At 49.8% G+C, this 16,957-nt stretch overlaps 1 protein-coding gene across 4 annotated transcripts in view; it reads right to left on the minus strand.

The window, feature by feature from the left end:
- Nucleotides 1-750: 750 nt before the first annotated feature.
- SH3BP4 (SH3 domain binding protein 4) overlaps nt 751-16,957 on the minus strand; it is a 30,933-nt gene continuing 14,726 nt past the window's right edge. For 3 of the 4 annotated variants that reach the window (XM_042822258.1, XM_042822259.1, XM_042822260.1), the window contains exons 2-5: nt 13,677-13,882; nt 9,289-11,651; nt 1,638-1,826; nt 751-1,383 (exon numbers count right to left, since the gene is read on the minus strand). In XM_042822258.1, coding sequence (XP_042678192.1) covers nt 1,159-1,383; nt 1,638-1,826; nt 9,289-11,651; nt 13,677-13,794 — 2,895 coding nt within the window. In that variant the 5' untranslated portion in view covers nt 13,795-13,882 and the 3' untranslated portion in view covers nt 751-1,158. Of the gene's footprint in view, nt 1,384-1,637; nt 1,827-4,782; nt 6,720-9,288; nt 11,652-13,676; nt 13,883-15,108; nt 15,501-16,957 lie in introns of those variants that run through there. The other variant, XM_042822261.1, reaches the window with a different exon arrangement.

The raw sequence follows: 16,957 nt of genomic DNA on the forward strand, positions 1-16,957 counted from the left end.
GGAGGTAATCCAAAAGAGGCAGCTATAAAACACGAGGGGAAAGAACGGGGCACTTGGTACCACAAATATTCAGCTCAATGGCACCAGTGTCACTGCAAAAGACATTTACAAGTTCAGCTGGAGTTTGGGAGCCTCAAACAGCCCCATTCAAAGCCCTCAGAAATCAATGGCAATGAGTATGAGGACACCAGACACGTCTGAAACATCTCCGCTGAGCTCTGGAATGGATTTCAAGTTAGGAGGATCATGCCCAAGCACTTTGCTGCAATGGCACAGTGACCCACTCTCACCACCACGGGCAGCAAAGAGCAGGGCTGTGCCGAGCCCCCAACTTCCAGCTTCTTCCAGACACGGTGGGCAGCACCCAGCTCCAAGAGCCAGGGGCAGCATCCCTTCCCATGGTTAGAAATGGTACCTGTGCACCTGCGAACATGCACGAGCACCTCCCTACCCACAGATGACAAAATGCACATTTGTAGACACATTTTAAAAAGAAAACAAACAAAAAACAACTGAACAGGTGATATGTCCTGTAAGATGGGAGGAAAAAAAGCTCCTTTCTGATTTAAGTTGCGTGCAGGGCTGAAGACACCCCAAATTCACACAGTGCTCTGCAGTCAGTCTGCACTGTGGGAGTTTACCAAAACCACTGGGACACTGCTGTGCTTCGTCTTAAATACATATTTACATCGCTCGTGTTCATCTCAAAAATGATAATTTAAAAGCAGTCTCTACAACATACAAAACAGCTTCCCCCCAAAGTGGTTACAACCTTTGCTGCTCGTTACAAAAATTAGACTTTTTATTTGTAAATGCCTAAAAAAAAAAAAAAAGGATTCTCTTTTGTGATCCCTCCCTGCCCCCCTGGCTCCTTTTAAGTGTCTGAGCAAGGAATAGTTGAAGTGGTATCGATTCCATATGAAAAGCCATCCCTTCTGGATACCTTCCCACCAAGAGGAGGGTCGTCTCCTGCTCATTTCCAGTCCTGCTGAGAACTTGCAAACTTTGGCCTCTTTAAACCTGGGGAGAGCAATCCCCACTTCTTCTGTTTATAATCAACTGTTAAAAAAAAAAAATAAAAAGGGGAAAAAGCACAGAAAAATACAGATACCACCAATAAATGAGACGTGGATGAAAAGATGGCTGCAAGCAGCCGTGCTAGATGGCAAAATCCTCGTGGTCTTGTGGGCTGAATGCAGCTGCCCGGAGCAGGTCCAAGGAGTTGACGAGGATGAGGGTGCCGGTGAGATGCTTCCAACGCTTGGTGATGGGGTTCTTCATCTTGTCCAGCCCTGTGTGCAGCTCCTGAATCACATCCCGGTAGCTGTCGCCCATGTGGCTGCTCCAGGTGAGGAGGAAGTCATACGCAGGCTTCCACATGGCCTGTGGGACAGAGGGTGAGAGAGAAGAGCTGAACATGAAGCTCTGCCCATGCCCAGCATTCAGCATCCAACGAGTGCTACCATCCTCAATGCCTTTTGATCCCAGAACAAATGCGCTGTGGGTGAAAAAGTCCCCACGTTTCCCCCCCCCGTCCCCCCATCACACCCAACTCCTCATTCCCTAAGAGCACAGGTTTGCACAAGCGAGAACAAGCTTGGGAAAATCCCGAAGGACGAAGGCTGGTCTGCCCTCACCTCACTGTCCACCACCCCGCTCTTGTCGCGGTGCGGGGCCTCGTAGGCGTCCATCTGCTGCTTGGAGACCTTGGCGAGCTTCTCAGCGAGCTCCCTCCAGCGCTGGGCCACCTCCACGGCCGTGGTGAGCAGCACAAAGTCCTGGATAAGCCTGACCACCAGCCCTTGGCAGTCCATCTTCAGCAAGGCCTGCGGGATCATTAGGAAAAACAAGGAAGATGGAGTCAGGGTGGGCCCGAATCAGGTGGGGATGTCCCTGAAAAACCACCACAAAACCCTCCTGCCTCCTTTCTGGCAACAACTGGTGAAATCAGGCCAGTGGGCAGGACAGAAGAGTCACACCACTAACTGAAGCGAGTGCCCTACCCCTGTTCAACCAGGTGCGCAGCTGGGGTTGCCCACCACAGCTTTATGGTGTAGGCTCAAGATGTTCAGGAGCCACATAAGCAGTTTAAAGCATCTTAAAGCCTTTAATCAAGACAATGAACCCTCTGTACTCTGCGCTGCTTGTACTCCCAGCCCAGAGGAGCACTGTCCAGTGGCACAACCAGCATGAGCATCCACGACCTGCATCGAGCACCCGGTGGGCACAGGCCAGGAGGACATTTGGGGACAAGGCCTGGAAAGCAGCCTCAGAACAAGATGGAGAAGAGAAAATGCTTGTTAGGGAGACTGACAGCAGTGTGTTCTCTACCTACCAATAATTCAGCCAGGAATAAAGGACGGAGCAGGTAAAACTCTGTTCAAAACACAAAGCAAGTTGCAACAGGGAAAACCCATGGAAAGGAACCATTTAAATGGTGATTATCAGAGGATCAACAGAACCAGCATCCCTCCACAGCCGAGCAGGAAGGACGAGGCATCCCTCACCGTGTGCCACAGCCAAGTGGAAAGCATAATGAGAGCCTCAGGAACAAGCCCTGTCCCCGGACAAACCCCTCTACAGACCTCCAGTGTTTATGGAAACACGTTCTGTGTTATGGAACAAGAACCCTTTTATTTTTATGGGTTTTTTGAAGTAACACTGAAACAATGCAAACAATCCCAAGATGCCCTGAGGGGCAGTTTACCACCCAGAAAGGTTTAATCATCACTTAATCATCCACCTCCCTCCATCCTGCCCGCCCCAGCGTGGACTGCAGCAGCAGCTCAGCAGGTTCATCACGCACTACAAGGAGGAGACAGATTTGCTAGCTGCTGCCTTTCTTTTTTTCTTGAGCACCCTCTTGTTTGCTTACTGCCAGAGCTGCAAGGACAGCAGAATGAGGACTGCAGCTCCAGGACAGCTGAACACCAAGGGCATCGCTCAGCATCTCAGCAGGGGAGCTCACTTGAGCAAATGCAAACCACAGCTTGGTGATAAAGAGGACAACCCCCATCGATGCTGCTGTGAGTTTCCAAGGAGCATGCTGTGCTGGCTCCAGCATTCCCATTGGAAACAACACCAACGTCACAGCAGCGTGGGGAGGTTATTACAGCAATCAGGGACCTGGAGAAAAGCCCTCAGTGGTCCAAAAAGGGCCAGAACCACCTGCTCCTTCCTGCTAATTCCCAACATATTCAGAGCACACACGTTTGAGCAAGACTGGTTTTCAGGCAGAAGGATGCCCAGCTGGCAAGCAAGAGGATGGAACCATTGCCCCCCAAGTTCCTCCCTGTCCCTCTGCTGCCATCCCTGCAGCAGGGCTGTGGGTCACCACGTCCTGCCCTGACCCAGCTCTGCACACAGGCAGCTCTGAAGAAGAAGAGGGGTTAAATCCTCTCAGAGACTGTTTATCAGGGGGACAGTAACAAACAGCTGGGGAAGACAGTAACATCTGAAACCACTCCAGCAATTTGCAAAGCAAATATATGTTGATTCCCTTATCTGTTCCCAGCTTACACAAAGCAAAGCTGGGCTTGAATCTAATTACTGCTTCTGACCAGCATTTGCTTCTACAAAGTGCTTACACTGGTTTCCTGCATTAGAAGTAGAAATAATAAACCCTCTCGTTAAGCAAGCAAAATACAATTTAAAAAAGCATTATATTTTTCTTGTGCATTGAGAAGCGTTCAGATCTCGCATCTGGGCCGTATTCATAACTGCAGAGCACTCACATCCAGCTCCCAGCAATGTTATCTCTCCACGCAGTCAACAGGCTCAGGGGCCTTTGCTCTGGAAGTGAAGGCTTCAGGGTCCTAAGAAGCACAGATTTAGGATTATGGCCCACGGTCTTCTCCTTGAGACCAGCAGTCAGCAAGTGTGAACTGTTCTGAATCAGGCGGACGGTGCAGAGGCACCCTGTCCTTTCCTGGTCACACATGATCTGTTTCCCAGGGATAAGAGCACTTGGGAGAAACACACCCTGCTTCCCAATGAACACAGGAAAAAGGAGTAACAGCAGGGAGGCGTTATTTAGCAGAGAGTCCCGTGCTATGAGTGGTACAATCACTTGAAGCCACAGCTTTGAAAGAGATAATTCTGCTCCCCTCGGCTCAGCACGTTCACTCCGAAGCCTACTAATAAGCAGGCACCTTCACTTTGCCTCCAGGGAAGGCTCAATCTGCAAAGGGAGCCCTAGGTGAGCTGAGGGAAACATGGGGCAGCGAGGAGGTGATGGAATAAGCAGCCAAAGCATAGCAGGCACTGGGCTCCCTGCAAGCCCTTGCTGCCCAGCTGGGATTAGCAGGGCTCTCAGCAGATGTAATCCTCCAGCAGGCGCTTTTGGGATTATGCTACAGCTTCCCTCCATCCTCCTCGGGTGCATTTATTAACCTCAGAGAGGCCCCAAGCCCGCTCCACCAGCAGAGCAGTGCGGCACAGCAAAGGAGATGGTTTGATATTCAAATTCCAGTTCAAAGCAGAAGAGCCTCCACTTTAAAACGCATCCAGGGGAGGCTGAATTTGCATCCCGGCTCTGAAATGCAGAAGCCCATTTCCAGTCCTCTAATCACAGCAAACAGCATCGAGGCAAACAGGCAGCAGGGAGCCCTGGGTGGAGCACAGCACACAGACAGGGAAGGAGCAAACAATGGGGTTGAAAAGCTGTGATTCCTGTGCACCCCTTTATGCCTCCCCACCCCAGTTCAATAATCATAAAGCCAAGATGGGATAAGCAGCCATTGGAGCTGTGGATGCGTTGTCCCCTCCCTAAATCTGTTTGAACCATGGGATGAAGCCTTTCTCCTTTGCCCCAGAGGTGGGAAGTGTCCCCAAGTTCACTCGTGCCTGCCAAGCGTGAGACCCAGAAGGAAGCGGTGATGGAAATGGAGTTTTTAAATTAGTTAATGATTTTTTAAACAGCATTTAAATTAGAAAGCACCCTGGAGGGTCTAAGCGTTATCAGGCATTAATCACTGCCTGAAAGGGCTGAAGGTAGCTGCTGGGGAGGCAAAGATGTGGTTACAGCAGCAGCAACGTTCCGAGTTCCATTAACCAAGCATGAGAATGCATCAGGTACAGCACTATGAAATACCCGCACCGAGGAACAGGAAGGCATCAACGATTTCCTCTCGGCCCCAGCAAACAAAAGCAGGTCATCTGATGTTGCCTGCAGAGCTAGGAGCCTGCAGGGAAGTTCACAGCCAGCCCTGTGCCACTGCTCTACCACCACCCTGCTCTGAGCAGCCTGCTTGGCAGAACCTTGGTGGGAGCATTGCCCTCTGTTTGAGGGACCTGCTTTTCACCAAGGACCCAAATTCAGAGCAGGACTGCCAGCAGCTCAATTCAGGATGCAGGAGCTAGGGGGAGGGAAGAAGAGCAGGTTGGGCTTGTGTGCCCCGGGCACAGCAACACGAGATCCAAGCAGGAACACAGTGCTCAGGCTCTCCAGCACCAGGGATGAGGACGCAGCATTCACTCCACCTTGGTAGAAAAGAGGCAGCATTCACACACCTGCAGACACAATAAATACAGCAAGCAGAAGCACATCTCCAGTTATCCGGAGAAGAAAAAGCTTATAGGATCTGCAGCACTCTGCTAACAAGTGCAGTCATATTCTCAGCAGACCAGTGCTGCTTCCTAGAAGCAGCATTTATTGGAAAGGCTGATAAGAGCAAGGCTCTACCAAAACACCGTATCAAAAAATGCAGAGTGAAAGAAGTGATGTCTTTCATGGCAGGCTTCACTCCAGCTCCAGAGGACCAGGCAGTGCAGCCACTGTACGGCAAGTTAGGTCAAGTTTCTCAAATGAAACCTGGCACGGCTCTCATGTGGCAACCCGAGTGCATTGGATTATACTGTGGTATGTGACTTCACATTTTCAAAAGCACCCGAACACCCGGCGTTTGCTGGGACTCCAAAGGCTTGGAAATGTGATGGAGTTTGCACCTGCATGCTGGGCTGCAGCCACCGACCACAGCGATGCTGCCTGTGTGTGTGGGAAAAGCATGTCACCTTGAAGCCCTGCCATGGAGAAGTGAGCAAACGCATTTCTTCCCCTCAGAAGCAGCCACAGAGGTCTGCCCAGCTGCAAGAGGTCTGTTAGGCTGCTCGTGTATCGTTGCAGATCCAGGCTGCAGTGCCTACAGGCTTCGAGGAGACAACCTGCTTGCTGCCTGGGTTGATGGGCAGAGAGGGAGGGGAGAGCTGTTTCTCTCTCTGATGTGATGACTAACTCGTGAGCAATGCTCCCCTCAGTTACCTTCACACACTGCTGCTTTTGCTAGGCGAAAAGAGTAAGTAATCACAGATTATTTATTAACTAGTCATCAATGAGAGGGCTTTTCCATGCTTAGCTACCGGTGTATAGCTCTGCCATGGCAATCCTGTGTACTCAACACCGATGTGAGATAAGCAGCCTTACCATTTCCCTCTCCACAGTCCCTCTGGGATGGGACAGTCAACTTTAGCATGAAATACACAGATCTCACCAGCAGAAAGCAAGACCACTTGTTGCAAATAAAATTAGCCATACACGCGACAAAATAAGTTACTTTTCAACTGTCATTCCCCAAACACAGTTGTTGTGGTTTTTTAAAAATCAATCTCACTCTTGTTTCGTTGTAAGCTAAGGACCATTTGACAGCAGCAAGGGGTTTAGAAGCAGCTTTCCATCAGGAGAAGGGCTCATCCTTCACCAACAGGCTCAGACGCAGCAAGATCTGGCACAGAATAGGAAACAGAGCCAATATTCAGGATTATGTCTCCATTCAAGCATGGAAAATAAAACCCGCTCTGGGACTCTGCATGAGATGCATCCCTTTGGGAGCAGTATGTTTTCCAGCAGCTTATAGCCCTCCTCTTGAGTTAGTAGGTCTGTGAGCCCCCAGAGAGCCTCATCTTTTCTTCATCCCCACAGTTAGGTTTGCACAGCCTCTCCATGACCTACAGGCTGTCTTTGTCCCCTGGAGACAAAGAGAATAGATAAAAGAAAAGCAAGCCAGTAAAGCAATCAGCACAAAGCCCTAGGAAGCATTCAGCAAGAGCAGCACACAGTTTACCCCATTACTCACAGAATGATTAAAGGTGCCAAGCCTCCTTCTGAGGAACCACAGGGTCAGACACAGCCCTGGCTACCACCTCCACCCAGCCCCAGAGCAGAGGAGGGATTGCTGAGGCTAGATGAGCTGTGGCAAAACATGGCACAAGACATGGCTGCATCCCAGGCATCATGAGCCCAAGTGGCCCACTGACTGGAGAAGCAAACTGACGCCCCAAGCTTAGCTTGGAGATGTGGGCCAGAAAGTCAGGTCTTACCCCAGAGCCTGTTGCAGCTGCAGCAGCTGCCTCCCAGAAGCTCAAAAAACAAGCCATACAATGGCCAGAAGATTCCCTCAAGAGAAGCTGAGTTGATGACACGGCCTACAGCTTGCCTTCTATCGAAACCCAAAGCTACAACATTGTCCCACTGGCCACAGATCACAAACCCAGGCAGCAAGGTCACCCCTGCTCTCCTCTCATCTCCACCCAACTCAACGTTTTGCAGCCCAGCAGCTCCTTGGCCTCTCACCTCAGTGCCAACCTACGTGGTTCAAAGTCAAGGTGATTTGGGGCTGCCCAAACAGTTGCTCATTCCAACCATCACCTGCACCAAGCTAGAGACTGCTGGAAGACGCTGCTGGAACCCACCATCACACCAGACCTCTTCATCACAGTGTTCCCTCAGATCAGCAGGCAGCAGCCCAGCTGGAGCTGGAGAAGGCAAGGAGGTGGGAGGAAGAGCAGAGGGAAGCAGCAGCAGTAACTGCAGCCCACTGGCCTTCAGCTTGGATGCTCCCCTGGGGACTGCAGCGTGGCATTTGGACATCCTTGCCCTCCGTGAGCAGCTCTGGTGCTCACCCTAAGTGCAGGCATGAGTCAGACTTTTGGAAACTATCTTCCCATTTTCCACAATAACACCAACACTCAGACAGGGCCTGTTATAAAGAGTTATTAATTGTACTGTGCTCTTAGGCAGAGGAAGTACATCCACAAGGCACCTTCCATGAACTCCCCTGAAAAAATTTCCATGAGTAATGAAAGGCTCCATACTCTTCATAATGCCTTACACCTACTGCTCAATCCTGACATTTCCCCATTTTTATTAAGAGAGGTTGGGACATGGAGAGCTTAATTTAGCTGCAGTCCTCTTTACCCATGTGCCTACCTCTAATTTCCTTCTGTGTGCTGCATGTTCCTGCCCCACTGCCTGCCTGCATCACTGCTAAGCAAAGCTTGTGCTAGTCTTAATTAAACTGGCATTTCAAGACACGTGAATTGCTGCAACTCAAATCTCTTCTCAGCACAAAGGTCTGCATTTTCTTTGGCCCACCTCCTGTGAAATGCTAGAAGCTGTTATCGTGAAGACAATTTCTCATTAGAGACTTCTGAAGAGCATCCTAGAAAAACCTGCAGACAGCACTTCCCCAAATGCCTGCAGAAGCCTTTCAGGACAGAGGCAAGCCAGGCACTTCAGACAATTTGCAAACACAACCCACAGCTGAACACAAAGCATCCTAATTCAGAGTTGCCCTTGGTTTAGCTGTCACTCAAGGAAAGGAGGAGTAAACACAGACATTGTTATAGAGCAATTTGGGGTTGTTTCATAACCGTGAAGATGTAGCACTCCACAGCAGCCATAAAACCCCTCTCCTGCACGTTTGAGAAACTTGAGGCAATATAAAAGCATGTCCCTGCCTGCAGCTGAGGGGTTGGAACTTGATGATCCTTGAAGACCCTTCCAACCCAGGCCACTCCATGATTCTATGACTTGAGAGGTGGCTTGCCTACCACACACCGTACAGGAAAAGCATTTATGTTTCTCACCTTTTTCCAGTTTTCTGCCACAAAAAAACCAAGATCTCCATCACTGGCATCACTTTGATCTTGGACTGAGGAAACCAACAGCTCCTGGGTAACTCCTTGATACGCATGCACATCTTCTATTTATCACTGAAGGCTGAAATAGCCTTCAGCAGCAAGGTCCAGCTGAGCACTAGGAAAGCACTGGACTGAAACCACCTTGCTTTGAAGGGCCTTCAGCTTAGCCATCTTCCAAGCATGCCTGCTTCACTCACTTGACACGTACAACTTTTTACCCATTTCATTCCTCACCACAGGCCTGAATTCCCATTCAATCTGCAAACCTCAGTTCATTTTTCAGTGACCGAGTTAGGAAAGCCTAGCCCCCACTCACCCCCACCGCTCTGCACCACAATCAAGGAAGATGCCTTCATCAGACCTCGGACTCACCATCATCAGCTCCTTCTGAAAAGATTTCCTGTCCTTGTTCTCTGTGTTGTTGCAGTCTTCCTTCAGCTTCTCCAGCACGGAGGCCACTCGCTCCGGCTCGCTGTCCAACTCTGATCGGCAGAAAAACGTGAGCGGTAAGTTCAAATAGCCCAACGCGTCCGCGAAGGACCTCCAACTGCTGAGGTTCTCCATGAGAAGAGTCCTCACGGAGGCATAGATATAGGTTAGGAATTTGCAGGGTCTGAGGATTTGCTCGAGCAACAGGCTGGTGGTGAGATCAGGCCCAGAGAAGTAGCTGGGCTTGACCTTTCCAACCACCAGCACATTTTTGGTGTGCACGAGGCCTATTTTGCCCTGGTAGTAGCCGATGTACCACTCCTTCGTCCACAGTTGTCCCTTCAATCTGATCTTCTCCTCACTGAGGAGGGCTATGACGTCTCCTTTCTTGTACTCCAGCAAATAGTGATTCTTGCTTTGCCGCACCACTGTTTTCAGCAGTTTGCCATACTTCAAGCTCAACACCGGCCGGTCCTGAAAAACCGGATACTTGGCAGTGGCAGCCAGAGGTGAAAGGATGATCTTTCCAACCTCGTTCTTCTTGAGGAACCGCCTCTGCCCTGTCGGTTTGATGGCACTTTTAGGAGGCGGCTGTGGCGTCTGGACGCAGAACTGGGTCAAAATGGCATCCTTGTCATCCTTGACCTGTATCCTTAGCGTGAAATCCGAGAGCTCGTTGGGATCGTGGGATGCAATGGGGAAGATAAGGCGACTGACCTTGCCCAGCTTCATCTGGAAGCCTCGCACAATTTTGGCTTGCTCACTAGCTTTCACCTCATAGTTGGTCATGTTGGAGAACATGCAGAGCTTGAGGTCCTGAGGCCGGGACAGAGTAAACTGGTGCTTACCCCAGAGCTGAAGGGCAACTGGAGCTGGGCTGTGAGACTGCCTCGTGACCTCGTTCACTAGGAGAGTCTTGGGTGCACATTCGTGCCCAAACACGGCCACAACTGTTTTAAAGGAAGGGTGAATATGTTTCGGGCCATAAACACCAACTGTGATCTTCTTGCTGATATAATCCCAAACAGTGTAAGGGTAGAGGATGTTCTGCCCTTGAGCTACAGCAGCTATGTACATGCAAGGCTCCAGGTTCTCCAGCTGCACCTGTATCGTGTCCCCATACGAATAGCTCAGCTGCATTGGTGTGTATGGCCCCTCCTTCATGTCGCTCCGAAGGCACTGCAGTCTTACCAAACTCTTGCTCATGATGTCATTCTTAACCTCTGCAGACACCTTCATCTCCAGAATGATGAATGTTTTCACCTCCATGTTGCTGAGTTTGATCTGCAGGACGGGGCTGATGGTGCTGCACTTATCACTGTTGAGCTCCAGTGGTGGATCTAGCATAGCTTTCATGGAGATCTGCTGCGTTTCCCCGGGGCACACGTGACCTTCTGGCACATGGATGCTGATGTTGGTGTCTGGAAGCTGAACAGCTCCACCAGAGCTATCCAGTTTGCACACAATGTTGGTCTCCACCGGTTGTGTCTGACCCCAGCCAGGATTTTGACCAAGCAAATCCAAGTCATGGCAAGATCGGGCCAGCTTCCTATGGTTCAACCATGCGGTCCTAAAATCTTCCCTGCTCTGGAATTGCTCAGGAGTGGGAGATTTTAAACCGTTGAAAAAACCCGACTGTGCTGGAGTGTCTGACTTGGCTTGCAGAACAGACAGCTCAGACAAGCTGTAAGAGCGTTTGCTCCTGAAGAAGGGATTGTCCCTTTTCACAGACTCTTCCAGGTCCAGCCTGTTTGTGGATGGAAATTCATCAAAAATGTTACCCATGCTGCTATTAGCAGCTGAGCTAGGAACTGTTGAAGCAGGAGGCCCCGTGTCGAAGAGCAGCAAGTCAACAGATGCTTTGGAGTTGGGCTCTCTGTCTGAGCAGGTCAACGTCTGCAAATTCCCATTGAGAAATGGATTTGTCTGGACACCGTTCAAGAAAGGGTTGTTACTGTGGGCTTTCACAGAGTTTCTTTTCACATCAGTCCATTCCCCAAGCAGGTCTAGCTCCCTGACCCCCTCGTCAGGGCTCTCCAGTAGATTGTCTATCATCCCGCTGTCCGTTAAGGAAGAGTTGCGGTAGTTCACAGGCTGGACGTAGGAGGAAGGGATGTAACCCATTTCTGTGGTATTGTGAGCATACCACCACTCGCCTCCCGATGTGTCCAAGACATAAAGATGGTCCCCCTTAGAGAACTTCAAAGTGGTGAAATTAGTTGGACAGTAATCTTTGATTGCTATTACTTCCTTTGCATTTCCAAAGGACGTGGGATTGTCAACCAGCAAGGCACTAGGAGAAGGCACTGTGAAATGAAATAGAAAAACACTGTAAGCAATCCACAGAGTCACAAGCTACTTAAAATCATTTATTTGAGGCAAGCGATCCATGCTACATCAAGCAGCGAAGCCGAAGTAGTTTCAAAGCATCCCCAACCCAAAAGTAATTTCTTTTTGCTACCATTTTTAAACAAAACTATTCACTTTGCTACATCTGATACATTCATGCTGAAGAGAAAATGCCTTCTTGAAAGAGATGGGCATCAAAACAACTAGGAAGAACAGCAGGAGCTGAGACAGGAGATACAGCAATTTGTTATCATCCCATGGTAGAAAGGCATGTGGAGAGAAAGAGGGTAAACAATACAGCAAAGCGTCTTAGCAAGAAGCCTTCCCCTTGATTTAGAACTTCTCTCAGCTGCTTCTCTGAGACAGCCTCTGAACTCACTGATGAATGATGCACACAAAGCTGCGCTGAAGGGAGTTCCAAGGGAGCCAGAGCCCCATCTTATCAGCTCTGCCTTTTAGCTGGCATTACTGGATCTAAGTTCTTAAGGGTAAATAGCAGGCTATCCCCTAAATTTTCACATTTAAAACAACAGAGGTTAATTTTGGGAGGGCTGCATGGGAAGAGGTTATACGGCCCAAGTGATCTTTCAAGGCCATGATCATACAAATTTGGTCAGTGGTATCTCAACATCTTAGGCCACCAGCTCTTCAGCACTGCCTTTTTTCCCCACTTATGTTTCAGGGTAAGAGAGAGCTCAGAGTACCCACTAAGGGGACGACCACATTTCCTCAAAAAAACTTGGCTCCTTTTACAAAGTCAGGATACTTGAACCACCACAAACACCATACTGACCTCCCATGGACCAAGCAGCATCTCCAGTCTCTCTTTCAACAACGTTGAGCAGCAGGGCTGGCTGCAAGTTGTTTAGCCAGTACTATCTGATCACAATTGCAAGCAAAACAGTTCAATTAAGACTAGACATGTTCACTCTGTCACTGTTTTGCTTTCACATTTAGGACCTACTTCTGTTAAGGATCACGAGAAATAAGCTGCAGATAATGTTATATCAGCATTCAAACGTTTGTTATCTTGCGAGACAGACCTAAGAAAACAATGCTTGCTTGGGGGGAGGAGGGGGGGAGGGAGGAAAGAACAAAAACACAGAAAAACACAGGATGTCAGGATGCCTGTCAGCCGTACAGAAAACTGGGAAAGCTAACAAAAAAGATGTGGTGCAGCCATGGCACAACTCGTGATAACAGTACTGAAAAACACAGCCAGTAAGAGCAAAAAAAAGTTTTAGATATAAGGACCACAGGGCTCGAGTATTAGGAAAATAAGAGCTTGTACACATCAAGTGATTCATCATTAACCTACTTCCCCTGCACAGCCTCTACCAGCAGGTAGGGAAAGTTGTGAGCACATTTATTCAGTGTAAAACTATATATAAACTCTGCACTGAACCTATTTTGCCACCCGGGCAGGAAATGGCTGTTAATGCAGCTCTGCAGCCCAAGACATTTGTTGGAGAGAAGTTGATGCCCTCCGGATGCTCTCTAATATCTTTGCGTCCTTTCCACGCTGCGGTGCCCCAAAACTGCACCCAGTGCTCAAGGTGAGGCTGTTCCAGTGCAGAGTGAGCAGAGCAGGACAGTCCCTTCCCTTGCATGAATGTGAGCATGAGTAATTACTCACAAGGATGTGAGTAATCCCTATTTTTGCATTAAAAACAAACTGATGTACAGCAAGAGCATTTGATGTTCGGGACTCTCCTTGCTCCTTGTGCAAAAACAATTGCTTTGTTGCATGTTTATTTTAAAGACCATCAGCACATGCTAGCTTCTCCTTCCGCCTTGGGATCCATCTGTACAGAGGGAATGGGAATTCTCTCCCATTTGAATCTGTTCTGGGGGGGATGGAGAACCAACCCTGCCTTGTCACCAGCCTGGCAAATCCATCTCTTCTCTTGCACGCGACACGGTGGCACCAGGCTAACACCTGCCCTGTCCCCTGGTGGCCACGGCCCCCACTGGCCCCCCACCTTTGACGTCGCACAGGCTGCTTTCCGAGAAGCCCTCGCTGAGGTCGATGAGTGTCCCCTCCGACTTGCAGCGCAGCAGGCCGCTGGAGTTGGCTGCCCGGATCCTCTGGGCCGCCATCTTCAGCTCGCCGAGAGCCTGGGCAGTGCTAGGTGGGCATGGCTCCTCCACACAGCCCGGAGATACCACAGCACCCTGGGCAGCCCGCCTGCAGGTAAAAACAAAAGCCAGCATGTTAGCAATGCCTCCTGCTCCCGGCACGACACCCACACGATGTACTGTGCAAGATGCGAGCTCAGCACGTGCCACTGCTTCAGCCTCAGGCTGACTCAGGGCAGCTGCATCCTTCCTTTCCCATTTGCTTATCAAAGAAGCACTCCAGATAAAAGGCCGTCTGCACCTGTGTGCCGGCCCTGCAGTGCTGATTCAGGAAAACTTCCTCCTGTCAGAGAGCCACGGGATAATTACGGTTGGAAGGGACTTGTGGAGGACATTTGGTCCAATCCTCCCGCTCAAGGGGGGACACCTGGAGCAGGCTGCCCAAGACCATGTGCAGGAGTCACAGTGCCGTATTCTCCTTAAAGCATCATGATAATTACCTCTGGACTCCTAATAATCAAGGTCTGGTCAGCAAGGGCAGCCTGGCCTTGCATGACACTGCTGCACATCTCCTCCTCATGCAAACAGCCATCTCTGCTTTCAGCATCTGCTCCCAAGGCACCAGCAGCACAACTGATCTCGAAGGCAACACGCAGTCTATGCACGCTTTCAGCCCTTTTCCCACACCTCACCAAAAGGACCATCCAGAGATGCAGCCTGGTGGGACATCACCTGCAGATGCAAACCTCTTCCACTACCTGGCTTCGCACTGCCATCCTCTTCCATGCTTGCTCTCTTACCCTTTCTCTTTCACCACCAGCACAGTGGCTGATGCAAGCGCTGGTAATAGCTCCTCTGGTGTCACTGAGCTGTGCTGGAACTTGGAGGGTGCCCAGGAGCACATAGGCAAGCAAGCCTGCAGCCTCTCTACTAGCTGAAGGCAAGGCTGCAGCACAGACCCTCAGCCCCACTTTGCTCTTTCAGGTTTGCACCAAAGAGAGGTTCACAAATAAAGCCCTGGGCAATCAAAAGCCATATCAATCCGAATTCCCTGCTTGAATTCAGCAACCCAAATGACTTTAAATCCCCTCCTATCGCTGCTCTCCCTTCCTCCTCACTTCATGCAGTCTTCTCCCCTGCTTCAAAACCAGATCAAGCGGAAAATGACTCCAAACCTAAATTCCTTAGAAGGCAGAGCTCTGCTGGGAACACGGAGATAATGGGAATGTGAAGACAAGCACTGTGTTTGGCCGCCAACTGCCTGGGCTGCAGCTGGCTGTTATTAAACCTGCAGATCTGGAGGCAAGGAGGAGCAAGCCCTGAAGGAATCAGTACCCTTTTCTGGAATGTAGAAAGAGGAAATTTGCATCCGGGGAGGGAGTCAAAGCAGGAGATACTCCAGCCTGCTCGAGATGCTTCTCAAGCCATCTGAAGTCTGGTATGCCAGGAATGCAGTCACCGTAAGGATGCAGGAGGCTGCAGACAGAAAAGAAAGGGAGAAGCTTTGCACAAACACTTTTCCCTTTGAGAAGAGTGTTGTTTTGGGTTCTGCTGGAAATCAGCATGGAGAGGGCTTTGCAGGTGCTGAGAACTGGGCTTACAGCCACGGCTGGGCTTATCAGAGGAGCTGGGTAAGACAAGGAACTTGGAGAACAGCAGTAAGAAAGGGCACTAAGCAGACATGCAGTGGGAAGCAAGGAAGGGAGAAAAGATGCTCCATTCAGCTGGCACGTTTCAAAAAGGTGCTGCCAGTCCAGCTCCAAAACAGCAAGTAATAATGCTAAACACCATCACCCACTGCTTGGGATTGCACGTTTCATGCCTGCCATGACATAACTGTGCAGAAACACAGTAAGATCCTGCAGGAGTTTTGCTCGAGTAAAGCCCTCTGCAGCTCTAATTGGGCACAAAGTGGGCGTGCAGCACTGTTGTCACAGCAACAGCTGAAGTGGTAAATGTTTCCCAATATTAGCAATTATTGCACACAACCAAAACACAGACAAAACAAACACTCTGACAGCTCAAAGGTCACCCCCGCTTGGTGAGCACTGCACAAAGTTTTTTTCTGAGCAAGAAAAAAACCAGACAAATAACTTTCCTGTGAATCAAAGTGCAAGCCATGAATGTATTTTAAATACCTGCCTGGAAGTCCAGTGTCAAATATTTTTGCTATCAGTAGTTAGAGCTGTGCACCGATGTATCCACAAGCCTCGCCGTGCCTGGCACAAGCAGGGATGCTCCCCATTCCAGTACTTCCATGAGCGCATTGCAAGCTTTATGTTAAAGATCTGTGGCAGATGTGACTGTGTGGAGAAACAGCTGGAAAAATAAGCCCTACATACATCCCAAATTCCCCTAAGACGGCAAGAATGTACATTAAAAATGACTGATTAGGGAAAGCTATTTCCTCTGTTGTTTCTATCTCAGTCTGTTCTGGACGTAGCAGCACTACCACACACGTGGGAGGACGGGTGTGCATGCACTCCACTGCAGTTTTCAGGGGGGACTGTGAGGAACTACAAAGGAATCGGTGTTCTGGGGCTGGTGGCTCCAAGGGGTGAACCTGAGATGGTTCTGAATGCAGAGCCAGAGCAAAAAAGCTTAGAAAGAACAAGCCTGCTGCTTCAAACCTGGACTGTGGGAAAACTAAAGGGGATGGGCAAGTGCTGGGTGGGGAGAAACATAGGTTGCAAGGGCAGTTTGGAAACTGCTGAGACAATGGTCTGTAAATTCATCAGAAAACACTTTAAATATAGAATAGGAAAAACCCTACCTCCATCTGTTTACCCACAGTGATAAACAGTGTCCTTATTGAATGGAGGAAAGGATAAGGAGGGCAAACAGCTCTCCCCCTTGCACACATCCTTGTCGGGGATGACGTGGGGATGGGCAGAGGAGTCCTGAACAAGGGTTAAGGCACAGCAAAGGTTTAGGGAAGCATGGACAAGGACAGCTGCTGACGGGACCGTATTCCTTCTCACCACCTTTCTAGGGTACAGAAGCACCCAGCATTGCATTGGTATGAACAGAGGCACCACGGGGCTGTTTCATCCCAACTTCCAACCAGCAGCACCAAAAAGAGCTCACTTTCTCCCTGTGCTGGCACTGTACAGGGTGAGAGCTGTCTCCTCCCTGCCCCATCTGCTGGATTTCTGCACCCCAGGGGACATCATGAGCCACGGGA

Source organism: Centrocercus urophasianus, unplaced genomic scaffold, assembly GCF_019232065.1.
Source record: "Centrocercus urophasianus isolate 14NV4802_14NV808 unplaced genomic scaffold, USGS_Curo_1.0 seq_20, whole genome shotgun sequence".
NCBI classification, from domain to species: domain Eukaryota; kingdom Metazoa; phylum Chordata; class Aves; order Galliformes; family Phasianidae; genus Centrocercus; species Centrocercus urophasianus.